This window comes from Hemibagrus wyckioides, linkage group LG10, assembly GCF_019097595.1.
Source record: "Hemibagrus wyckioides isolate EC202008001 linkage group LG10, SWU_Hwy_1.0, whole genome shotgun sequence".
Taxonomy (NCBI): Eukaryota; Metazoa; Chordata; class Actinopteri; order Siluriformes; family Bagridae; genus Hemibagrus; species Hemibagrus wyckioides.
Window position 1 is genome coordinate 5,623,422 of NC_080719.1, and position 26,963 is coordinate 5,650,384.

Sequence of the window (26,963 nt, forward strand, 5' to 3'; positions counted from 1 at the left end):
ACTCTCAGGTTGCAGTGAATCGCGTTGCAGGTGCTAGAGGAAATAAACGGATTTATTTGCATGTAATGACATGTAAGGGCCCGGATTTCATATTCAGTAAAGCAAATATGCAAAACGTGGGTTTTTAGCTCAGTTGAGATACAGTTCTTTGTAGACCCTGTTTTTTTTTTTTTGTTTTTTTTGTTTTTTTTTTTGCATGTTTTAAGAGGTCTGTATGTTGAGCTTGGGTCTACGGTGTGAATAAGTAGTTTACACAAATCAGATCCCAGGGTGCCACGGCTCTGTGCTCACACCGGATTGGATTGGCAGAAGCCGTGCCATGCCGGAGAGCATTAAAGAGCCTAATGATGTTAACCATGCCTCAGGGAAGTGCACAGACATGATGGCTCACACCCTACTTTACATGAACCTCTTTTCACAGTGACCTACATATTTGTGCATGTTCTTCATTAAGCACAGCGAGTTTAGGTAAAGTTAAAGCAATACCGATACATAATACGGTTATTATTAATAAGAGTGTTAATTATATTTCTGTTTCTCCATCACATAGCTGCATTTTCTCTTAAGGAGTTCATTATTTCAGGAAACACTCATCTGTGATTACACTGAGAAGAAAGCTTTGAGACACACACACTTGAAATCTTTGTAGAATTTACACTAAAGGAAGTGGACCCTTCCTGTGCAGTTACTACGTAGATAACTTCCCATTACTGATCTCTCACAATCCATCTATTTCTGTTTGCTTAGCGGCTTACCCCCCGAAAATATGCTACATGGAAATGTAAAAAGATTAGACTTTAAAATGTCAAGATACTGTGCATTTGTGTACATACACACACCAGACATTTTCACTATTTACAGCACAGCTTACAGAGCTTACAGCTTGCATGTGCTTATTGCTTTAGTCTCTTGGCCATCTGCACACACTACACAAACAGATCAGCTTCCAGTGCTCTAACATTCATGCTAATTTCACTGTCAACACGATCACGCTCGTCATTTGTAGATCGCCGTGTCAAGCCTCTGTTGTAACTCGCTTCAACTATCATATAGCTGCAGCCTGGAGTGTTTCCAACATCTTCAACGTCTGCACTACCTGAATGTTGGATTTCTCATTAATATGATGTTGAATGTCATTGGAAAATGGTGAGAGAGAAAACATGCTCTCACTCTTTTTGTTTGTTTATTTGTTGAAGCGCTAACTTTAGCTTGTGCACAGACATCATAACAGACACAAGTTTTTAACCTCGTCTCTGTCTGCCGTTGTGTTTCAGGCTGGAACTGTGCGCGACTCCATGGCTAAATCTCTGTACAGCGCTCTGTTCGACTGGATCGTGTTCAGAATCAATCACGCCCTGCTCAACAACCGAGAGCTGGAGGAGTCGGCCAAGGTGAGAGAGGCTTCTTTCAGATGATGGAGAGAGAGAGAAAGTAGAGGAATGACTAGCAGCACTGTCAGGCATGATCCAGCTCTAATGGATTATGATCTAGATTTATCTGATGGGGATTTGCCGTGTCATTTTGCGGTTCTCTCTGCCGGAGAGTGCTGGTTTAATCTGTAAATTATAGATGCAGACATTATGTAATGGATATATTCCGGCACAGGCTGTTATTTATCCCCCCTCCCTTCCCACACATAAAATGTTGACTATACGTCAATAAGATCTACTCTCACAAACATCTCAGGGAAAAGCTAAACACCCCGACTCTCTCGGGTTCTTTCCTCAGATCTTATCCATCGGTGTCCTCGACATCTTCGGCTTCGAAGACTATGAGAACAACAGCTTCGAACAGTTCTGCATCAACTTCGCCAACGAGAGACTTCAGCATTACTTCAACCAACACATCTTTAAGCTGGAGCAGGTGAAAGCTAAGATCATCTCCTCTACCCGCACACGGCTCAACATTACAGACTAATAACAGATTTATTGCCAGTAATTACAGCCCGAGTTGTTTTGACTGCACACAGATTGGAAATAACGGCTTGCACGCTACTTGAGTTAATAACACAGCCACAAGCTGAAGTCTAAATCATTTTAATAAAATAGTTTAGTGTTATGACAACATGTAACGGTGGAATAAATTCTGATTTATGAATTAAGATATATGTGAACACATTCTTGCTGAGAATTAAATGAGTAAACGATCAGAATTAACAGAACTCTCAATTTTTCTCAATTGTGTGCTTATTGAAGCGATATACAAGGATTCCCTCTACTGAGAGAAGAACAGAACTTCTTGTATTAGAAGTGGACTGTTAATGTAGATATTTACAGGCGTGGACAAAAAGCTAGCCCACCAGGCTGTTGTGTGCGACTCGGTCCCGGTTAGCAGTGTAAAAATGGTAGCTAACGTAAAGTATGGTGAGCTAGTTCATGTCCAAGTCTTTTGTCCTGGCATTGTTTGTCCTGGGTTAGTCTTTTCAAAGGCCTTCGTCTCTGTAACCTCAACAAATAGGCAGCAGGTCATGGAGCTGTGATGTTTTGTCCTCACGTCACATCACACACAAAAGGTATTAAGAGTCTGCATCGCGGCTGTTTGTGTTCTCTGTATGTTAACCACAAGGTCGTCATGCGTCATGCTAGCAGGAGAGTTGTGTGAACGCTTAAGCTTGGTACTGTGTAAGCATTTTGAGTAAACAGGATTCCTGTTAGTTTCCCAGAACGGATAAATATGTCGTTTCTTGTATGCAGTAATCACTCAGGATGGTGATTAGGTGAAAACTCGCTGAAGTATTACTTTAAGTGTTAGAGCAAATTACTTTTCACCACATCTCATACATGCTGAATGGTTTACATGGAGGTTTGTCTTTATTACAGGGATTGTTACGGTAAACAAACTGACTTTAGTGAGATGACTAAATAAACCAGTCTCACAAAGGCACTATAAAAAAAAGAGAAAGAAAAGCCCTATTGTATCTCACTGTATCATTCATTTGCTCAGTGTTAGCCTGAGGTACCTACAGCCCCCACAACCCATCATTTTAATCACCGGCTGTCAGAGTGGTGCCTTTGTGACTCACCTTTTAAAGCCTGTGTTTGGGTCAGGCTTTTATTTAGACCGAAAGAACACACATTACTGTCACAACCGGATAGCACATTGGTTTGCTCCTGTGAGCTGGGGTAAATGGTTGATCACAAATAGAGCTATTAGTGCACTACAGGTTTTTATTTAACCAATATCCTGAACTGTAGTATAGTTTTCTATTGAATTCTGATTTTATATTCAGGATTATACACCAATCAGGCATAACATTATGACCCCTGTCTAATCTCGTGTTGGTCCCTTTTTTGCCCTGAGCCGTCATGCACTCTGTATTTTGACACCTTTCTATCAGAACCAGCATTAACTTCTTCAGCAATCTGAGCAACAGTAGCTCGTCTGTTGGATCGGATCACACGGGCCAGCCTTCTCTCCTCACATACATCAGTGAGCCTTGACCGCCCGTGATCCTGTCGCCGGTTCGCCTCTGTTCCTTCCTTGGACCACTTTTGATAGATACTGACCACTGCAGACCGGGAACACCCCACAAGAGCTGCAGTTTTGGAGATGCTCTGATCCAGTCGTTTGGCCCTTCGTCAAACTCGCTCAAATCCTTACGCTTGTCCATTTTTCCTGCTTCTAACACATCAACTTTGTGGACAAAATGTTCACTTGCTGCTTAATATATCCCACCCACTAACAGGTGCCATGATGAGGAGATCATCAGAGTTATTCACTTCACCTGTCACTGCTCGTAATGTTCTGCCTGATCGGTGTGTATGCAATGCTAACAAAAATATTACTTTAAAGGTTTGTAGTGCGGTGTATAGTTTATTATGTTTGCGTTCACACATGCACTTAAGTATTTAGTGATAATTAACAGGAAAGTAAATAAATGTAAAAAGCTCTCCCAGGAATAAAGCAGTCTATAGGAACAAGGTATAGATCAGTTCCAGAAAGATTTTCAAAAGAGCTCTCAGAAACTATTATTTAACCAGGAATACTCTATATCTTTTACTTAGAACATTAGGAAGTGATTTAAAAAATGCAATATTATGACATTTTCCTCTTAAATGCTAATAAGTTAGTTAAAAAACAGAAAAGGAGTGTAGTCGTGTCGTATTGAAAGAGTTCACCCAGTCATCCGGAAATTTCGAGTTCGACTGATGCTGCAAAGCACTTATATTGACCGCAGTGTTCTTATAGTTCATCTTTTAGTAAAGCTTTTTAAATATGTTCATCTTTAAATGTACTTCACTGCTAATGCGCCATTCATTTTGGTCTAAAGTGATGTTGAGTCTCACACTGCTGCTCTGGAGACAGCAGAGTGCGTCTTTCAGGCAACTGAAGTGCGCTGTGCTCATTTAAGTGCCAGATCAGATTCGCCTCGCCTCACTGATTGCTTCCATTATTTGATCAGGCAGCAGCAATCGCCGCTGGCAGTCCACAAAAGAGCAGATCTCTTATGCAAGGTGCCATCTTATTACAAGCCACAGACGGCTGGCATCAAAGGTGAGGGATCTGATTGCGATTAGATTAGATTACACTAATGCACTGCTTTTACTGTTCTTGTACAAAGACACATTTAGGACTTAGCAAATCGCGTTACATTAAAGGTGTGTTTTCCCAGAAAAAGCACAAATTTGGTCTATTTGTAGTCTAATGAAACTTAGTGTGCTCACGGTCAATTTTGGGGAGAGCGTCATCATCTCAGGTTTATTCACACAGTCCACTTCTTAGACTGATTGCAGTTTTTTAAACCATGTGGAAGATAATATCCATTTATTATTCTGATTAATGTTTCTTATTGTTATGTTTCATTAGAGCTTGATAGGTTGGCTAAGTCTAGCTTGTGCTTACAGAATGCGTGTAGCGATCTGAAAAATCCTACTGTGATTTCCTCATACATCAGACTATGATCACATCGTTACATGACCGTGAACAAAATGGACATAAGTCTAATCAGTCCAGTTTGTAATCAGATGCTGGCTTCCTGTCTGTCAGGCTTATACACACTGTACCATCAGAGAAGTGTTTTACAATATTCAAATGACCTAAAAAAAAAAAGAAAAGACAAGACAAGGATTTAGTTCACAGAACTGACCAAATGAATCAGCGGTCATTTCCTCACTGTTGTTAACATGAATGTGATGTGATGTTCGATATCAGCAGAGTGAAGAGACTACAGTGAGGCTTCTATTTAAATGCTGTCCGTGACTTTTTTTTTATCTCCAGAGATGAGGCACACTGTTGTAAATGATGCTGATATTTAATGCGAGAACTCTATTTCCTCAATTGTAAATTTATAATTCTGTAAAATTTGGCATCAGTGATTAGATGTTTCTTCTTTTCCACTTTTAGGTCAGTATAAAATATCCGAACTTTTCAAGTTTCATGCAAAAGAGAAACGCGCTTCATAGTTTTCAGAAGTACGCTATATGACCAAAAGTATGCAAACAACTGACCGTCACACACTTAGGTGAGCTAATGCCACGAAGTTGGAAGCACACAATTGTGGTGTAGCATAGAATGTTTTTGTATGCTGTCTCATTGCAGTTTTCTTTCACTGGAACTAGCAGACAGGAACCTTGTTTTAGCATTACAATGCTCCGGTGCACTACAGCAACACATGGTTTGCCAAGGTTAGTGTAGAAAAACTTAAGTGACCTTCACAAGAGCCGTGACCTCAGCCTGACTAAAGACATTTGGAATGAACTTGAACACTGACTGCTCCCCAGGCTTCCTCATATCCAACATCTGTGCTCAACTCCTTGTGCTCATGTAGCTGAATGAGCCCACATGTCCATAGCCAACATTACGTTATTATAACAGCAAAGAAGGACTAAATCTATAAATGTGGTGTTCAACAAATATACACAGATCAGGCATAATATTATGACCACCTGCCTAATATTGTGTTGGTCCCTCTTTTGCCACCAAAACAGCCCTGACTCGTCATGCACTGTGTATTGACACCTTTCTATCAGAAATTAACAGCATGAACTTCTTCAGCAATTTGAACAACAGTAGCTCGTCTGTTGGATCGGCTCACACGGGGCAGCCTTTGCTCCTCACGTGCGTCAGTGAACCTTGGCCATCCATGACCCTGTCGCCGGTTCACCACTGTTCCTTCCTTGGACCGCTTTTGATAGATACTGACCACTGCAGACCGGGAACACCCCACAAGAGCTGCAGTTTTGGAGATGCTCTGATCCAGTCGTCTAGCCATTATAATATTGGCCCTTGTAAAACTCGCTCAAATCCTTACGCTTGTCCATTTTTCCTGCTTCTAACACATCAACTTTGAGGACAAAATGTTCACTTGCTGCCTAATATATCCCACCCACTAACAGGTGCCATGATGAGGAGATCATCAGTGTTATTCACTTCACCTGTCAGTGGTCATAATATTATGCCTGATCAGTGTATACAGGAGTGTGATGTTCAGGTGCACACACACTTCTGGTCTTATAGAACCATGCCTTAGTTTTTCCAGGCCACCACTCCTTTATTTGAGGCTGAGTCACTTTGGATTTTTAAGATTTCTTTGCTTTGTTTATCTCGAAGGTTTTATCTAAAGACCACAACATGCCTCAGCACTCCAGTGTGAAACTGCAGGAAATAATATGACAAGTTCCACCAATCACATGACTCACTTACAATCACATTACTCACTGCCCAGTCTCGCCTACGCTCGAGCTCGACCTCAGATAGTCATTATTCTGTGCAAACGCACAACCTAAGTGAGTATCCATGTGCCTTCTTGATGTAAACTATATTTTTCTGCCATTACTTTGAAGCCTCAGTTGTTATAATTGTCTCATACACTAGTTCTTGCATCCATGGCCGGTTTAGGACAAGTTCGTTTAAATGTCCTTGGAAGGGGAAAAGTACCTCATGGTGCACCACCCATTTGTTCCTAGACAAACACTTGGGCATGTGATATTTTCTGCCAAGTTCCACAATTTAATTAGTTTAAGACATGAAAAATAGAGGATTCAAGTGTCAGGAATGAGCTGGCGTCTGATCGTGTGATGAACTCAAAGGTTTGAGCTTTTTCCACTTCACAGAGGTTTAAAAACACTGTCATAGTTTAACCTCGCGATGCAGCATGCCTAGGTGATTAGAGGTGCGCATTGTTGTACCGGTTTGTGAAATATTAGACATGGTAGCGTGAGTAGTAGCAGAAGAAGGGGTTTAATAGAAGTGTCAGCAATCTTAGTAAATGCATGCTAGCTGAATAGTGGGCGCTGAGGCTGGGAACTGGGATATCCTTCTTGTTCCTCAGCTACGCTTGGCATGCATGCCATCTGCCATCCATAAATCCAAACACTCTGGAGTGGCTCTTGGAAAAGGCAGACACACCGCACACGCTCTCATTATACCATTAATGGCAGTTTTTTCCTCCTTTTTTCACTGCGCCATTTATGGGCATGTCGTAAATGGGGTTTTATTTGCTTTCATTTGGAAGCCGTTTGGGCTCATTCCTCTCGTCAGCCAAAAGAAGGCCGTGTGAGGAAAAAGAAAAGTGCTGCTGGCTTGGGTTGCATTAGTTCATTAGTGACTGTGTTGTTGATATATTTATGTAGGAGTATCATTAGTCATGGTATTCCATAGTATGTTTTCTTAACGTATTTTGCTAGAAAGAATTATAGCTCGTCCATTTGTTTGGATTCTCAGCTACACGAGCGGTGCTCTCGCAATGCAGGTTAAACAGCCAGGTATTTTCTAGTTTGTTCTCGTAATTTTCTGCTATTGCCTTTAAACAAGGCTGAAAGATGCTACTGATTTTTATGAAATTCCGCCTGGATACCCTCGTGCACTTTTAACTTCTCTGAAATCCACGGAAATGGCGGGGGGGGCGGGGGGGGGATGCTAAGCATGCCTTTCATATTATTAAACCGCAGAGACCGTGGTCAGATTCAGGAACGTTTCTTCAGTCGTGGTCATGAAAACACTTAAAAACACTTAGGTGGCCTGTTTTTCTGTTGCCCTGGCCGCTGTCCAGAGATGAAAGAAATTCCTCGGCTCGGGTGGAGTCATGTGGAAGCATAACACGTTGTAGTAAAAACAAAATAACTGTTCATTTCGATGAAATAATCCGTTTATACGAAGAACAGAAATCACCTAGTGGGACAGCGCAGCATGATTTGTGCATCTGTGACTCCGTGTGCTGTTGCTTTGTTTTCAGCATGAGCTCCGAATCAAAACTCTAGAACCTCTGTCCAGTTCGGTGCCTCACATCGAACGAGTGTGTGTTTAAAAGGCGTGTTAATGTTATTGTGTTTCTCCCCTCAGGAAGAGTACAGGGCAGAGGGCATCACCTGGCATAACATAGATTACATCGACAACACCGGCTGCATCAACCTCATCAGCAAGAAACCCACAGCGCTGCTCCACCTACTGGACGAGGAGTGCAAGTGAGTGACGGAAAAGAGCGTCTTTACTGAACAAGTGTGCTCCGTGACATGAAGGAAAAAATAAAACATGTCCTGGTGTCATGTCAGTTGTGCTTTGAAACCTGAGCAGACTCACTGTTAAGAAAAGAAGCTGTCATTTCTGCGTCCCCTGTTTTTATTGTTCTAACGATCAAGGGAAACCTCTTAAAATACCTTGAAATAGGACTCGCTGGTTTTCATAGTTCAAGTCTCATGGCACATTCTTCCTCTTCCTGGAGCTGTTGCTTTTCTGTGGAAGTGTTGGCAGCAGTTCTCGTTCCCCTGAAGGTTAAAGGAACAGGGCATGTTGATCATTTCATTCCTTTTCATTCTGTTCTCCATTCTCTCCTGACCTCTTCATGATTAGCATAAACACTTACTAATAATCAATGATATAACACTCAGCTCAGCCAGGTTCATTCACAGCTTTGTCTTTTTCCTTCTTCCAACCTTCAGGGCTTTGAGCTTATTTATGTTTTCTTGTGCGTTGTTGTTGCTCCGTATTTTTCCAGTTAAAATGTGTGTGGATTTGAAAGGCCAACTTGAGGCTTAGCTTTGCTTTGGAACTGTTGAAACCCACAGTTTCTTATGGACCTTGACAAAATGATCTAAAACGTGCAGCATGGCACCAGTGTCCTTATAAGGATAGCTGTTGGATATAACGATATATCACCGACTTGCTTTCTGTTCAATTTTGACAACTGATCATTTCAGTTCGTTCACTAGTGATGATTATTCAAAGTGTTGATAAATTTTCTATATCTGCAGCTCGTTCCAGCTGTAAGACAAATCACAAGGTTTATATTAATGCACTCGTTCTAATATGTCATCATTGCCAAGCAGCCTATTCACATAATCCCAGACTGGTACTTTTCAGCCCCAGTATTCCATGCTGCCTCTCGTGTGTGTGTGCGCAGTTTGTTAGTTTCCTCTTATCATTATCATTATTATTAATATTATTTAAAATAATTTCCCACATGAAAGAAATATGGAATTTGTTTCTGCTTATTTGACTTAAAAGCTGTTCCTCTGTTCCATCACAGCTTCCCGCAGGCCACCAACCAGACGCTGTTGGACAAGTTCAAGCGGCAACACGAGGGAAACAGCTACATCGAGTTTCCTGCCGTCATGGAGCCGGCCTTCATCATCAAGCACTATGCCGGGAAGGTCAAGTACGGCGTGAAGGTGAGAGCGACGCTCATTAACATGACTGTCATGTTCTGAATTCTCACACGTTACACTGGGCGGTGATTAAACCTTTATTAAAGTGTATAAATGTAATAAAATATTATAGATGTTATTGGTGGTCGTGGACATTAGACATCCACCAGATAGGACATCAGATACAAAATAATCTCTGTTTATCAGGTTTCTAAGATGAACTTTCAAATATTTAGCAGTTTTATGCACAGAAATGTTCAAACTTTCGCATTTTGTGATGTTGTGAGCTGTATATCAAATCGAATTCTAGCCTTACATTCAGAACTCTTTACTAATCGAGAAAATCCAGAGAAATGGTACTGGTTTCGGTGGGAAAAACAGTTTGTTGTGGTATTCAACATCCTTTCTAGAACTTGTACGTAAGGATGAGGTTTAAGAACCGAACACTAGATTATTTAGTCTGCACCTAAGATTTAACTTGATGTTACACCACATGTATGCATAGCACTCATTTTTGAGGAAGTGGCGTTCCAGGCGATGTCAGGAGCCATCTGGCTTACACAGGTCAAAGCAAATATCCAGAGTTAATAGCTTTCTGGACTAACAACGATAATCACCATTGTTCATTCACCTGAAAATAAAGACATGTTAATGTACTTACATACATGATGCACTTAAGGAAATGATTATCAGAATTTCAAAGAGTATGCACAGCCTGTCGTAACTCTTCATAATGCTCAAAGGAGCTCAGAACAGTAAAATAATCCCAGCCGTGTAACAAGATCACGTTTTTATTCTTTACCCAGATCTTACCATAAGGTGGAAATAATAAGCCCTGCTGGAAAATATTACATCATTGCACTAGAGTGTATGTTAGCGTTTCTGTAAGCAATTTTGTTGTCCCATGCTTCGCGTTGTTGGAGTCTATGGGAAGTCATTTTTATGCTTATTCACAAATCACACATTTGAGAACAAATGAGCGGCCTGCAGGTATTCCGAGGAATCTCTCGTCAATTTACTTTAAACAGAGGAGAAATGGCCGGACCTGGACCCGGGAGCTTCATCACACTGCCGGAATGTGTCTTATTAATTAAAAGACTATTTGGTCTAGACGCGCACACACACACACACACACACACACACACACACACAGATATTCTGCTCTGTACTGACTGTAATCATTAACAGTGTTTAAACTTGTTTAATCATTGAGAGCGTTCACGTCTGTTTTTGTTTAGTCTGTTGTATTGTGAAAAAGAAACATCATTAAAATGGAATGGATCTCAGCAGAGAGATTAGAGAAAACTGTTCGTGCTGTTGAGATGTTTGCTCTGAACCGCATGATGTTTTTGGTTTTGGTTATGCAGTGGTTCAGGTACGGTGTCAATTCCGTTGAATCATGTTATTAGATTCACATGAGTGATGTTATCTAGTTTTATCTTTGTTGCTCAATACAGGATTTATTCCTGGTTTTGTCACAGATGGCACATTCAGTTATTCAGTACTTTTTTCGAAGTCTTCACACTTGGATGCCCTAATGTTAAGAATGCTTTACTGTGTATGGCATAATCAGGCATAACATTATGACCACCTGCCTAATATTGTGTTGGTCCACCTTTTGCTGTCAAAACAGCCCTGACCCATCCTGCACTGTGTATTCTGACACCTTTCTATCAGAACCAGCATTAACTTCTTCAGCAGTTTGACTAACAGTAGCTCGTCTGTTGAATCGGATCACACGGGCCAGCCTTCACTCCCCACGTGCATCAATGAGCCTTGGCCACCCATAACCCTGTCGCCGATTCACCAATGTTCCTTGGACCACTTTTGATAGATACTGACCACTGCAGACCGGGAACACCCCACAAGAGCTGCAGTTTTGGAGATGCTCTGATCCAGTGGTCTAGCCATCACAATTTGGCCCTTCGTCAAACTCGCTCAAATCCATACACTTGTCCATTTTTCCTGCTTCTAACACATCAACTTTGAGGATGAAATGTTCACTTGCTGCCTGATATATCCCACCCACTAACAGGTGCCATGATGAGGAGATCATCAGTGTTATTCACCTCACCTGTCACTGCTCATAATGCTATGCTTATAATGTTCTGTGTGATCAGTGTGTGGCTTTGTGTGTTTTCTCAGCAGTATGATCAAATGCATTTATTAATTTATTTCATTTTCTTTGCCCAAATAAGAGAAATAAAACAAAATAAAAATACATTTTTAGAAAAGAATCATCTTTGGAAGATCACACTATCCTATTGTTGATTATTTTCCTATAGCAGCATCCATATTTTATGTCACTATATGCCAATATATTTTCATATAGGAGAATAAATCACAAAAAATTAAGCTTCAAGGGTTCGTTCAGCAAGTTTCTCTCTTCCTCCACACTCAGGATTTCAGGGAGAAGAACACGGACCACATGCGGCCGGACATCGTAGCTCTGTTGAAGAGCAGCAGAAACGCCTTCATCGGCGGCCTGATCGGCATCGACCCGGTGGCCACCTTCCGCTGGGCCGTGCTGCGGGCTTACTGCAGAGCTGTGGTGGCCTTCAGGGAGGCAGGGAAGAGACACACCGAGAAGAAGAGTGGTGAGTTTTTCTTTAGTTTCCAAGGACGCACTGTGAGCAGGAACAAACAGATATCATATAATACTCTTTTAAAGCATTTAGAATAGCGACACAGTGAGTGACACCTTTTCTCTCTAGAATTAGTGGCATGTGGAAGAGCAGGATTCATGAGATATTTATAGAATATACACATTAGAGTGTTTTCGAAACTGTGCTTGTTGTAGCTCTCAGCAATTGCAGCATATAAAATAAAAAAAAGAAAGAAAGGGAAAAAAACCCCACCATAACAAATACGCCATTTTCCTACGAGCATGAATTAGGCATAGTTTTCGACAACAGAGCAGCTGAGTGTCGCTCGGATTCACATGAATAAAATTAAGATCAGGAACGCTGATAGGAAATCATCGTCTTGGGTTGATGTATAATGAATCTATTCATGCATTACTTTTGCACAACCGTCTCATGCTTTATGCTTGTTTTTTTTTTTTTTGTTCCCCCGAGTTGTTTCATTAACATTTTCAGGACTTCCTGTAAGAAGAAACATCGGTGCATGTTTTCAGTGCTTTGTAACTGAATGGTTTTCCCACACAGGAGAGTCTCCAGAACAGAGCTTTGCACTTTCTCTGTGACGAGCTGTATTTCTTTCTCATTAACTTCAAGAGTGAAAATTATATCTAGTGACAAAGCAACTGTTTATAGCCACTATGTTTTTTTTTTATGTTGATGTACAGGGAACAATAATTTCTTTCAGTTTATGAACCTTTGTTGAAAATGTTGTCTGTTTTTGCCCACCACTAGCTTGAGTGTGTATAATCTTTTATTTTTATTTTTTATTTTACTACAAATACATAGTTTATGATTAGATTTGGATTATCACTGTATTAATCTGGATCTTTGGGTTTATTATACAGTAACAAAAGCTTGTAATATTTATAATTCCACATAAGAACCCTCAGTATGTCAGCTATGACCATAGCATAGTTATGTATATATTGTGATTCTTTGGGGGGGGTGGGTGTGGGTGTGGGTGAGTGGGAGTGGGTGTGGGTGAGTGGGTGAGGTGAGTGGGTGAGGTGAGTGAGCTCAGCTTCTGCACTTGCTTAGTGGTCCTGCATATAGCATCTTTAACCTTTTTCTTCTATTTTTAGATCTTCTTTAGCATTTTCTCCCTTTTACTGTACTGCAAGTATAAGCTTACCGCTCTGGGCAGCTTTGAATCCTCTTACTTCACCCAGAAAATCTTTCATACTTAGCCGAGCGCTAGAAGTAAGGGAGGCCGCCTGATTGACTGCAGAAGTCTGCAGGGTTTCGCTTAAATGCGTAATGTTTCTCACCCTCTTAGACGCCCCAATTACCCAACCTTTTCACCTTAGAATATATATATACACACAGAACTCCTCCACCATCACTGCTTTATGAATGAGCTGTGTGTTTCTCCAGAGATAAATGGTCCAGTATTTAATTTAAGGAAACTGCTTTCAAAGACAATACTTCATCTTCCTGGAGAAGAGAGGGGGCAGAGGAAAGAGAGATAATTAAAGGTGACGACATTCTCACTGAAATAGCGGCTAGGTTACGAGGATGCTTAGGAGAAAGGGACGGTGAGTGCACCAGTAAGGAAAAATGCCTGAATGCTTAGGTATATGCAGTTTCTGTGCCTCTCTCTCTCTCTCTCTCTCTCTCTCTCTCTCTTTCTTTCTATTTGAACCTTTGCAGATTATTCTCTAGTAAATTGCACATCCCTGTTTAATCTGTCTCTTCTGTATCTCTCCATCTCTCCTCTCTCTCTCTGTTTTTTTTTTTTTTTGTGCTTCCCAAGGGCATGATGCTGTCGCTCCATGTGCAGTTTTGAAAAGTGTGGATAGTTTTAGCTTTCTGCATCACCCTGTGCATCAGAGAAGCTTAGAGATCCTGCAGAGGTGCAAGGAGGAGAAGTACAGTAAGGCTGTCTTTCCACTATTCCATCTCCTCACTCCATGCACCCGGGGGCCAAGGCGTTTAAGGGGCACTAGCTAAAACTTAGCCAAACTGACAGATGTCAAATGGTGAGGGTCGTTTTAAAAGCACTGAGATAAGACGTTTCATCACACCGCTTCCTCCTTGACATACTATCTACATTATCAGAGTCGATAAATCAACAGCATTTACATAGAGTCATTCATTCAGAGGGGTTATTTTCTGATGCGAGTGAAACAGCGAATGCCTCTCCGTTAAGTTTCTTATCCAGCTGTGTCCCTTCTTGTCTAAGCCCTTTGGTCCTGCACCTGTCTTTGTGTCTGTGCGCATTCTTGCATGATGTCAGATGACGCATCCATGCCAGCATGTGTCTCTCTCTCTCTCTGTCACTAACAGCCATCTGTGTGTGTGGGTGGGTATGTGGGTGTGGGTGTGTGTGCGCGGGTGCAAGTGTTGGTTCAGCATGGCCGGCAAACCTCTCCAATGGCACATGGCTAACCTCTACAGCTCCAAGGCGAAGTACGAGCCCATCTCCTGCTTCATGCCCGATGGGCTCGGCCTGCTCTCATACTTGGCACCATTTCAGTCACCATCTTCAATGCATGTTACCAGCACATTATTATTTTTTATTTTAAACCATTATATAATATTATATAACTGGTATAAGGTTTATGACTTTTTTTTTTGTTTATGTGTTCTAATATACATTCACCAGACATAAGGTAGATTTTGTATCATAGCGCCGCTGTTACATCCTCGAATCTGATTGGTCAGTGGGTGTCATTTAATTTTTCTATTACAGCAGCTCTGACAGTAGTGCTACAGATCACAATGTGCTAATTCTACTAACTTATCATTTCTATAATAGCTCATTCAGGGACTCATTAAGAACATGACGCCACATAACATAAGACTAATAATAAATCTTTTTACAAAATGTTTTCTGTAACTTTTTGGCTCGCTCCCAGGTTCCACCTATCGTCCTCAGATCAAGTCCAAGAGAGTAAAAGTGACCGTGTTCTCTGGGTGGGATTGACTTTTTTTTTCCCCCCATGTCAATCACAATAATATGGGCCAATCATAGTAATCTGGTGGATAGCGTTTTCCTCAGAGTGCTTTACGCTGCTTTGAGATGGAGCATAAGCTGCAGTTGAGTGGCTTCACATGTCTCAGTGAAAAGACCTGTTGGCCTTCACCCTTCCCAGTTGGTAACTGTCGTGTGATATAGAGAGCCAGCTCGTGGAGGGAATTGGACAGAACCAATTTAATGGCAAAAATGGGGGGTATCAACCATTTGACATGGTTATTTATTTATTTATTTATTTATTTATTTATTTATTTTTTTTTTTTTGACAGAGACATTTATTTTATATTTTACAAAGAGTCAGCTAAGTAATGCTTTAAGTTTTCCGACATGGGAAAGGGATTTTCAGCTTTTAATTTCTCAGTAACATTTTTCTGTTATTACCCTCTAGAGAAAGAGAGATTGCATAACTGATCACATCTGTGGAACACATTAAAAGTTCCTTAGTATTTGACAGTAAATGTTCAAGTGCTGAGCCATAAGAGGAATAAAACACTTCAGGACAAGCTGCTATAGGAAAGTAATCAACTATAACCCCGCTTTATATCATTATATCATTGCATTACACCATCCCCTTGTTGATTTTTTTCCTATAACACCCATCTCTAAGTGTTGTAGTCCTTTCAGATATGACTGGTAGCAATTGGTATGAAATCTTTCCAAAGGAAAAGTTTTTTATACAAAATATTTATCAGTAGATTTGTTTATTGTATATTTTTTTATAATATTTACCCTCTGTAATTCCCAGCATACCCGATTCCGTGTATTAAATACCAAGCTACAGCAGACACAGATCTGTTCCATCGTCCATCTCTCTTCTGCTCGTCTTCCAAGCATGTTTTGTAAAATTGTCCCATCAGCACAAAGCCATTCATTTCCAATCCACTCATTCATAATCGCGGACATAAAGCTCATACTCACGCCTTATCTGCTTTGTGTTTGTGCGTCGGTTCAGGGAGGGAATCTCTCAGCGTGTGTAAGAGTTGTGGTGTGTGTTTCTGTCTCAGGTGTGAGCAGGAGGACTCCTCGTACGCCGCTCTCAGACCTGCAGGGCAGCAACAACGAGAGATCTAACCGGTAAGAACTTAAACTGAAATATTTTTACTTGACCTACTGAGCAAGCAGAAGGGTGGTTGGGGATGTGGTAGCTTAGTGGTTAAGGTGTTGGACTACTGATCAGAAGGTTGTGAGTTCGAATCCCAGGTCCAGCTGCCACTGCTGGGTCCCTGAGCAAGGCCCTTAACCCTCAATTGCTCAGTTGTATAAAATGAAATCAATTGTACGTCTCCCTGGATAAGGGAGTCTGCCAAATGCCAGAAATGTAAATGGTGGTTTAACAACTGATAGATTTCATTACTATATATTCATCCTAATTTAAAAGATAACAGAGAAGCAATTCTGTATGAGCGCACTCCTACAGAATAGGCTAACAAATGAAGATATAAAATTAACCTTAAATGTAATTATTTATTATATAACTTTCCACTCAGTCAACTGGAGCAAATGAATCATCAAGCATATATATTAAAAGTTAAAATAAGGATATCACAAAAACTAGCATAATTGTGTTCATAAGGTAGAAGAGAGTTAGAGAGAGGGTTGGAGAGAGTTAAAATAAAACTGGACACTCTCCCAATATGTTATTCAGTTTATATGAATGCAGGGTGTCCCATACGTCCAGCTTCGTAGGATTAAAAAAAAAAAAACAACCACCCGCAAAGCAAAAGCTTTTCTTTACAGAACCTTATGTTTTCTTTCATTTAGATTTTCCTAGAACTATTTTCACCTTTTTCGTATCTGAGAATGAAAACATTCTTCCTTGCCTCCGTAGATGACATGGTCTGTAAAAATATAATAATAAGTAAATAATAAAGTAATAATAAGTAACCCTGATGCCTGTCCTGCTAGTGTGTGTATATATGTATATTATACTTTTCCATATAAATGAACGGCCCAAGGATGCAAAAAAAAAAGAAATTTCTGATTAAATTTGGAACAATCTGGAAAACGGAAATACAATCCAATAATATTAAATGAAAATAATAAAATAATGATTTAAAAAAAGTGAAAGCTCGGAAATGACTCAGAAGAAGTGTGGATAAGATCTCTTCTGGCCTTTGAGGAGGACAGATAAGTATGCAGCGACCCTGGAGATGCCTCCTCTGCTTCATACATCCTAAACGACTCCATGGTTTTGGGATTAGCCCCCGTGTCCTCAGCCAGTGGTTCACAACAGCTCCTTTGTTTTCCCTGAATGTGATTTGCAAGCGCACACGCTGGCTAGGTTACAAAGTGAGCACTAAACTCCATGCAGCTGCTTCCTGTGGTGTTAAAGCACAGCTCCGCATTCGCTCAGAGGACAGAGCCGAGAGGATACACGCTCTCCACTGAATCACCCCCCCCCCCCCCCACCACCACCTACTGTCCGCAGCAGAGCGTCTGAATTCCTACCAGCCTCACACACCGACTCTGACTTTACAGCAGGATTCGCTCTCGCACGGGCCCCATGCAGCATCTGCTTCTGATAAACAGCAGCGAAGCAGTCCAGGTTCACGGAGCCTGAAACTATTAAGATGGTTTAACTTTTTTTGCACACAATATAAAGATGTTTGTCTTAGTTTTAAGCGCAGGATTGAATGATGGGTTCGACAGGCCGCTAGAACGAAAACTGGAGCGATCAAAAGCAGGAGCATACACCATTCTTTTTGTGGTATCATCATGCATGAGCTTTAAACTGAAGAAGCTCTGTTAGTTTGTGGAGATTTTTCTTGTAGCCATTAACAGGAGTGGCCTGTCTTTCGAATATTTATAGATCTAGACTGCAAGCTAATTTATTTATTCAAGAAGGTTTGGTTCATATCATTTTATGGAAGCAGTATTATTTACAGTCCCTGTGTGCAGCATGTCTGTGCGCACCAGAGGTTTAAATCAACATGAGGTACTGGACTGGCTAGTATTGTTGTCATAATGCATCTGGGCCTGGACCTCTGGACTCTGGCATTTTTTTCTTATGCATTTTGGATGTAACTCTACAGAAAGCACAAAGACTTCTCCACAAGTTGACTACAGCTTTGCTGAATATTAAGAAAACCCTTTTATAGCCTTTCAAGCCAAAGCGAAGTCTAAGTTTGAATTTCACTGGTAACAAATTGTTCCTGTCTGCTTTTAGCGATAAATCATCCTATTTGTTCATTATGAAATGACATAAATGCATAATCCTACTCTGATTTAGCGCTCAGATCTTTAATATCCGCTTTCTCCTGAGCCAAATGTGTCCGATACATTACTCTAAAAATGTTAGAAATGCGCCAACAACCTAAATTTTGTTTTGCAAAAATAATCACTAACCCCAAAACAGTCCCACCTCCGATGGAATTTTGTGCTTGTTCCCCGCGACTTGCTTTTACTGTGCATGAAACTGAACTATCTTTCCCGGGCCTTTGCCGTCTCTGTGTGTGGTAGATCCACTGGAGCAGGTTTAATTCACACACAGCTGCAAAATAAACCTCTCGGCAGCCACAGCCCTCCTGCTGCCCCTCGAGATGGATGTGCTGTAGCTGTTCTTTCCCTGGACACTACAAAGACTTGCAGCGGATTGTCTTTTTTTCCTCCCCCTCCTTCTTTCTGTTTAGCCCGTGCCTAAGTGGTTTGTGTTAAATGGTTTTTACTGGGATTAGGGTTAACCGTCCCGACCGCTTAAAAGCTACAAGTGCTTCTGTTTGTTCAGCCGGGGAAGCAGGAGCGGCTTTACCTTGCAGGGCCAGAGCTCTCGCAGGGATTTGACTTTTAGTAGAGTGCGAGCAATCAGTCCAGATAAAAGAGGTGTCCTTTAATGACCTTTATGTAAAGCTGTGGAAAAAGTCATTCAGAAGAACATTAGGCTTTCAAAGAGAAAAATATTAGCCATTTTTATAGCCATACATTCTTAAGTGTGGTCTCTACTATCGAGAAGAAAAAGGATGGACCATTTAACACATTGAGGTGTCTCTACTTGTCTGTAAATAAGTTCAGATTGAAGTACAGAACTGTATTGCGGGTCGAGGGATTTCCATCTCATGCTTCCTCTGTTCCATAAAAGGCACAAACAAGCTCAAGACATACTGTGACGTGGAGTCTTTTAGAACAGAATCACAATGTTGTTGGACCCACAGTTACTCCTCTGCCACAGACTGAGCGCTTCCTGATCTCGTCAGTGTTAGGCAAAGACAGTTTTGGTGGTGGGATCATGTCTCTTCACAGCTCCAGAGTTCATGTCATGTCTGTTTGGTGATTCGCTTGTTCTCCCTGTGTGACCATGTGGGGTCTCCTCTGGGTCATCCGGTTTCCTCACTCCTCCCGAAAGCATGTGGTTGCAGACTTCCTGCCCGGTGTTCCCTGCAAGGCTTTAGATCCAGAGTGACTCTGAGCAGTGCTTCCTGAAGATGAGTGAATGAATTATGGGATCAATAAAGTAAATCTTAATTGGATCATGTTGCCCTGGATAGCTCAAGCTGCACAAATGCCAAAAGAACACTGAACAGCTGTAGTCAAGATTTTCAGCAACAGAACTACGTGTTTCATTAATGATACTTATGGGCTTAAGTCATACACATGGAGCCCATATGCATGCAGTTTTGATACTGAGTGATATAGTCTTCTGAGAATGCGTGTGCTTCAGCTCCTGAGGGGTTCACTCGTGTGCGTTTTGCCCATCAGGGACAGCCGGAACGGACGCTCCGGGAGACAAAGTCGACTGTCTTCTGGCAGCTCGATCACAGACGAAGACGGGATCTTCATCAACTCCGCCAGCAGCAAGCTCCTAGAGAGAGCCCATGGCATTCTGATGTAAGAACCTTTTTGAGAAAGCCTTTCTCCAGAAAGGAAATGTCGTGTGGTAACAAATTTGAGCCAAAATTTATGAACAAAACTCGATTTGATTTCTGTATAGTACTTTAAGTACCTCAGCAGTGGTCTACAGTCACTCTTAACTTTTTTTTTCTTTTTCTTTTACCCTGTATGCAGGAGGAACAAAAACTACAAAATGAAACCCAGTCTCCCGAAGGTGAATATTACTGGAGTACTGACTTCTCCTTGAATTAAAGCTGTGAGAATATCTTGTTCATGTTGGTTCTGTGCACTACAGCACCTGCTGGACGTGAAGTCCCTAAAGTACCTGAGCAACCTGACCCTACATGATCGCATCACCAAGTCCCTCCTGCACCTCCACAAGAAGAAGAAACCTCCGAGTATCAGTGCCCAGTTTCAGGTTAGTTTCAGGTTCTCCTGCGCTCTGTCTCTCTCTCTCTCTCACTCTCCACCCACCTTGTTATTCTCAGCACAGTGCTTGGCTGACCACAGTTGTCCTACCCCGCCCATATTTATGAGCTTCAGCAAAAATAATTACATCATGTCTGTTTTTTTCCATTCAGTAACATTCTGACGGTCTTTTTTGGTTTCATCTGCGTTATCTTATGGCTACTCCACAGTTTAGCGTGTAAATCAGTCACATACATATCTGTGTAGTGTTTAAGAATACATGGGATTCTGATCTCTTGCTCTGATGGTTCTCAGCGGGCACGCACCGGAGAGCCGTAAACACCCGTTTCTGTGTGTAGTCACGCAGACTCTGGCAACAGGCCTGCACAAAAGTGTGGATGACCTCACTTCCCACATCCTGTTGTGGGTCTGATTACTCTCTATTTGGAAGAAGAGAAAGTGAATTCCAGACCACCAAAATAGATTCTTTTCCTTCCTTCCTCCCTTTAGTACAGACACTGACACACACACACACACACACGCCACGCAGGGGGATGAGGGTGGGGCCCGGCTGTAAATGATGTTGTCCCAGTTATTTTGTCCTCCAAGATGAACTCCGTCTCAACTCGCAGGAAGAAAATCACACCAGCCCACACCGATAGCTCGCTTTACACCGCTCTCGTGCGTTACTTTACAATAAAGCATATGCGCATGTTATAAAACCGTCAACAGAGTCTAGATCAAAAACGGGCCCGGAATATGTTACACATGAGATACTCTCACACTTTAAATGAAGCCTGTCACAGGGTTTAACGTGAATGATGTCAGAGTCGTAAATGATTTGTTTTATGTTCCATGTCTCTCTCTTTCTCTTCTCCCCTCCCTCTCCCTCTTTCTCAAGGCATCTCTTAATAAGCTGATGGAGACTCTTGGCCAGTCTGAGCCCTACTTTGTGAAGTGCATCCGATCAAATGCAGAGAAGGTATATTCACCCGGTACCATTAGTACCACTAGATGTCATGAAAACAAGTAGATGTTTATTTTCCTTATTTCTCTTCCTTTAAGCTGCCTTTGAGATTTAACGACACCCTGGTGCTGAGGCAGCTTCGCTACACAGGCATGCTGGAGACTGTTCACATCAAACAATCAGGCTACAGCATCAAATATACCTTTCAGGTATTCACACATGAACACGCTCAGAGCTCCTGAAACATTCTCCGATCCACCTCTGGAAGTTGGAATGGACTTTTCGTCCTTTGTTGAAGGGTGTATAAGGTTTAGATCATTTCCTGTGTTCGGTCATAACCGTGGTATCCAAGGCTGAACTCATGAATTCACTCTTTCCAGTTTGTCGTCTTCTGTGCCTAGGTGTGGTCAGTGAGCATGAGTATGTATTAATGCTGGCATTGTTTTACATCATGTACCAGAAGGGCAAAAATGTAATTCGTTATAGTGGTTGTGTTTTTTTTAAAGGGGTAATTTCAAGACAATAGAACTAACAATAAATTAGTCATAGATAAAGTAGGTAAGTAAGTTCATTTTTTAGTGCTTATGTTGAGAAATGTTGTGCAAACAAAGTGCATCATAGATTCTTTATTACACGGACAGCCATCGTGGCACAAAGTGGTTAGGATTATGAGCTTGTGATCAGAAGATTAAATTCCACGTCTGCCCCAAATTGCCAAACCCATTGTCTGTAGTCCCCCCTGGTGGCAGCTGCAGGCTTTATACATTTTGTTCTTGCCTCTGCTAACACCAGGGCAGTTGTAGCTGAGATGCCTACAACTGAATGCACTGGAACTAATATATGACTCTACTAAAATATAAAACACGTTCCTGTACTTGGCTAACAGTCATGGAGCTCAATGTGGACTTCTTCTGTAGCTCATCTGCTTCAGGTGTCAACATTTTCAATATCCACAGCATTTGTAGAGTGGTTATTGAGTTACTGAAGACTTCAGGTCACATTTTTGTTCTCATTCTGATTCAGGTGTGAACATTAACTGATGCTCTTGACCTGTATCTGTATGATTAAATGATTTAATTACCTGGAGCAGGGGTGTATGTGTTCCTATTAAAGTGGCCAGTGAGGTGTATATTTAAATTAATTGTCCCATCACATGCTATAAATTTGTTTTGATTCCGAATTAAGGTTTTGACTAATAGTCTGCTTTTTGGATAAAGTATTTTGCTTCGAGAAAGCCCCGCAGCCGTGTGCCCACGTGAGTCCTTAATAACTGATTTAAACTGTTTTCATCTGCAGTAAATCCCCTGGCACAGGAGTGATGTGTAGCCTTTATTGCTGAATGTCTGGACAGTGTGCTCACCTTGGCAGTCTGACCTCCTCCACAGCCTCTCTATTGTTCGTTATGAATGTGGCTTAGAATAATTACATACACAGAGCATCTGTTTCCCATGCTGCCCACCCCCTGTAGCCTTCAGAGAAGGAGGCTTGTGTTCCTTCAGCAATAAGATGAATGTTTTTCTAATCATCTTAACTGCTTTCAATGTGTCTAATATTCGCTGCAGGGGAACAGCTGGAAGTCATACTTATAATGTCTTTTAAACAGGCTAATTTTCTCCCATGTCCCATCAGGAGTTTGTACGGCACTTTCGCGTGATGCTACCCGAGGACCTACAGGCCAAACAGCAGGACATCAGGAACTACCTCTTCCAGGTGGACCTCGTTCCTGAAGGCTTTCAAGTGGGCCGCACAATGGTACGACTCCACCTTTTAAACATCCAATGAATGCAATGAATCCATTACTGTAGTGGAATTTAATTGAAGTGAACCAGGCCTCCAACTGACAACAATCCCTAACTGAAGCATGACACACACAACTCACTTTTATTAGTCACATTCCTAGAGGATGTGTTGTATGCACTGTCACTAACATTGTGTGTGTGTGTGTGTGTGTGTGTCAGGTGTTCATGCGTGAGGCAGCACGCCAGAGGCTGCAGGATCGGCTCCATCAGGAGGTGCTGCGGAGGACAGTCAATCTACAGCGCCGCTTTCGAGCCGTGCGGGAGAGGAAGAGTTTTCTCAGGATGAAACATGCCGCCTGCCTCATACAGGTACTGCTCATATCTCTAAAAAGAAAAATATATCTTCTACCTCATATACAACAAAGATTTCTCCAGTGCTGTAGGCATGATGATCCATTTTCTATACTCTAAAATCGCTCTTGTGTTTATTCAAGAATTGGGTTGACTGATCTGTTGGCTCCTTGTGTCTGTGTAATACTGAAACAATATTTTTGGTAGTTCTGTGCTGTTTAGCTTTTCAGTAGCTCAGTTCCTGCTCATTTAGCTCATTTAGGAGAACATGTGGTGCAGCTTTGCTCGAAGGATCAAAAATAAATATGTTCAGTGCCGCAACCTAAAGTTGGCGAAAGGATCTATGGAAATGTAAATAATGTACTGGCAATGAAAACCATTTCAGAGTGATGTGTTATTATAATGGCAATCCTTTGAGCAATCAAATCATTTGAAACATTTCACTCATATTTCATTTAGACATTAATGCATTTAATTCAATTTCTTTTCTAAATTATAGTCCCTAACGGACTGCTGGAAGAAGATTTATTTCAACACAAACATGATATCCATCTATAATTCCTTTCTATAAATAGTAATAAAACGTAATTAGATGTTTGTGCAACTCGGATGAAATGGTTTTATATCTATTAGTCTGTTTGCAGATCCTGACTCGCAGTATAAATGAATTCATTTTTTTGTTGGCTACTTGGTTTAGTTTAGTTTCACACTGCACAAAATTCTGTGCACCAAAAGCAACAACATAAACATGGCTAAGGGGTTTGTAGGGCTGAAAATATCTGCAATATTTCTGACCAGATCTTTGTCAGGTGCACATGAAAAATCACCCAGTTATGGAGAGCATGGAGTCAGTGCATCATAAAGTACTACATAAGTAAAGAATTAGCCTGAAATATTATTTTGCATCCACTATTTTATTTCCAAACATCCAGGAGACGTTGCTTTTCTAGAGTTTGCAGCTCAGCCCTTTGGCTCAGTTTGCACACCACAGCTCCCATCTACAGAAAAATGCTGGTGAAACCCAAAACACATGGCATATTTGATTCATATCCTGTAGTCGGGCTGATTCAGAGTTAAAATGCCTTCTCGCTGTAATTGAATTAATCTAGAGGTCAGTTGGAACCGGACTGGAACCTCGCTCAGAATTTCCCGGAGCGGTTATTTTCGTTTGTGTTCTCACTTTCTTAAACAAGCTTCACTAGGGTTCACTTCGAATGGGCTCAGCACTGTCTGTTTCAAAGCACCCTAAGGCTGACTGCAGAGTTTCATTCGCCAGACCTCACACACTATTTCTCTTTATGTACAGGACTGGTGGAGGAGCTGCCAGGCCAAGCAAAGAGACGAGCAGCTGAAGTATGACAATAATGTCAGACAGGGAGCGGCAATCTGCATTCAGTCAGCTTGGAGAGGTTTCCAAGAGCGCCGCAGATTCTTGCTATGGAAGGAAGCAGTAGTGGTAATCCAAAGGAACTGGAGACTGTGCTTGTATAGACGCGGTCAAGCTGCCGTCATGATCCAGGCTGCCTGGAGAAGCTACAAGGCCAGAGAGCAGTACATCCACCGTCGTCACATCGTCATTCTTTTCCAAGCAGCATGTCGAGGCTTTTTGGCAAGGCAGAGGTAAGCAACTTCTCTCACTACAGAGAGCGGCTTTGTTTAGGCACGTTATACTGGACCCTAAAATATCCTGGATCAGTCCAATCCATGGCCTAAGCTTTTTCATGCCTAGTTCTTACTGGTAGTCAGCCAAGCACAAATCTCCTGATTTACACAAACACTCCAGCACTTAAGCAGGAGCAGTTTGTTGGGAGAAGTGTCAAGTTGTTTTGGTCCTGTTTCAGTCGGGTAAATATTTATTCCATCCATGTTTTTTTGTTTTGTTTTTTTCATGCGAGTAAGAATTCAATCAGTGTAACTTCATGAGTAGCTTTCAGCAGTCTATCTTTCAAATATGTAGGTTCCGAGAACTGAGAGAGCAGAAGTTGAAGGAGACACAGCTGCTGAATGGACAAACAAGCCCATCGTCAGAGGAAGAAAAACTAAAGATCATGGGTCTGGATGTGAGCATGTGGGAGGACCGTTCTTATGAGGAGCGGGAGAGGAGCTTCCAGCGACCCCGTGAGGTCGAGGCACCTCAGGAGGAGCTGCATCTGAAGGACAAACGGATACGAGGAGAAGAGGCAGAAGCACAGCCGCAAGCTCAAGTGGTGATCAGAGAGAGACCGCGCCCGTTTGACGACTCCAACCTAAAAACACGGGCCAAGAGAGAGAGTCGGCGCATGCGAGAGTTAGAGCAGGCCAAGTTTAGCCTGGAGCTACTTAAGGTGCGTTCCACAGGAGGAACGTCTCCTTCTGAGGACAGACGTTGGTCTATGGAGCTTGCCAATGATGGTGCTCTCTCGCCCCAAGGCACTCCAGATAGCCAAAGCTCTAAAGGAAGCTTTGAGCTGGTTAGTATGGATGACTATGCCAAAGAAAAAGTGCCATGTGATGAAGCAGGTGATAGTAACTCTTCATTTTCAACTCCACCCCAGCATGAAGTGCTCCCCAGCAGCCCCAAGCTTCCATTTCCTCTCGAACCTCTTGCAACTGGTGCTCTGTCTAACAGTCCCAAAGCTAAACAAGACAATCTTCCTGCTTTGCCTAAACTGGAGAACTCCCTTCCTACTTTCTACACTCCTCCACTAGAGAACAGCTCTATATTTGCAAAGTCTAGTATAGACTCGTCCACCTCACAACATCAGAGTCCAGAAATGCAAGTAAAGGCCAGTAGGGAGTCTTCCCGCAGACCAGTAGTTGTTGTGATTAGCATGCAGAAGGAACCCATGCTTGAAGTAGCAGATTTGAAGCCACCAGAAGTAAGAGACAGTTCTGCTCAGACCAGTGAGCCATCAAGTCCGGCACAGGGTGAAAACACCACCCGGTCCATGCTGGAGAGGCTGGAGAAGCTCAACGAGGCCAAACAGGAGCGGCAGAAGCATCAGCAGCAGCGGGACGAGAGGGAGATGATGGAGCAGATCCGGCAGCAGAAGGAGATCCTGGAGAAACAACGCAAGCACTTCGCCCAGTTTGAGAGAGACATGTTTGAAAAGCAGCGGGGTGAGGCCTTGCAGAGGATTGAGCAAGGTAGGCAAGAAAGATCCGGAAAGACCACAGAGAGGAGTCCTCCTAAAGCACAGCCAGAGCCCGATCTCATCTCCTCACTTAAAACTCAAGAGAAACCGGGTTCGCAATCCCATACAAGAGAAAGACCAAAGGACAAACAGAATGTGTCAGATGGATGGTCTCCAAAACTCACCTTAGAATCTCAAGAAGGTGCGGCCAAAGAAGCCCTTAAGAAACCACCTACCTCAAGTGTTAACGTTAACATGACTGAGAGACATGGAGAATTTTTTTTCTCCCCCAAAGACAAGGTTTCCGTCTCGAAGTAAGCGCTGGACTCTCCATAAATAACATGCTGTCATTCAGAATGTG

General features: G+C 42.0%; 1 protein-coding gene across 8 annotated transcripts in view; it reads left to right on the plus strand.

The window, feature by feature from the left end:
• Window positions 1–26,963, plus strand: part of myo9aa (myosin IXAa) — a 109,581-nt gene that overhangs the window by 70,146 nt on the left and 12,472 nt on the right. For 7 of the 8 annotated variants that reach the window (XM_058400290.1, XM_058400297.1, XM_058400292.1 and 4 more), the window contains 16 exons: window positions 1,275–1,391; window positions 1,729–1,863; window positions 8,281–8,402; window positions 9,464–9,605; window positions 11,983–12,178; window positions 13,977–14,096; window positions 16,205–16,274; window positions 19,893–20,021; window positions 20,199–20,238; window positions 20,320–20,442; window positions 21,334–21,414; window positions 21,498–21,608; window positions 23,029–23,151; window positions 23,358–23,507; window positions 24,796–25,109; window positions 25,447–26,916. In XM_058400290.1, the coding sequence (XP_058256273.1) occupies window positions 1,275–1,391; window positions 1,729–1,863; window positions 8,281–8,402; window positions 9,464–9,605; window positions 11,983–12,178; window positions 13,977–14,096; window positions 16,205–16,274; window positions 19,893–20,021; window positions 20,199–20,238; window positions 20,320–20,442; window positions 21,334–21,414; window positions 21,498–21,608; window positions 23,029–23,151; window positions 23,358–23,507; window positions 24,796–25,109; window positions 25,447–26,916 (3,443 nt within the window). The remainder of the gene's footprint in view (window positions 1–1,274; window positions 1,392–1,728; window positions 1,864–8,280; window positions 8,403–9,463; window positions 9,606–11,982; window positions 12,179–13,976; window positions 14,097–16,204; window positions 16,275–19,892; window positions 20,022–20,198; window positions 20,239–20,319; window positions 20,443–21,333; window positions 21,415–21,497; window positions 21,609–23,028; window positions 23,152–23,357; window positions 23,508–24,795; window positions 25,110–25,446; window positions 26,917–26,963) is intronic. The other variant, XM_058400296.1, reaches the window with a different exon arrangement.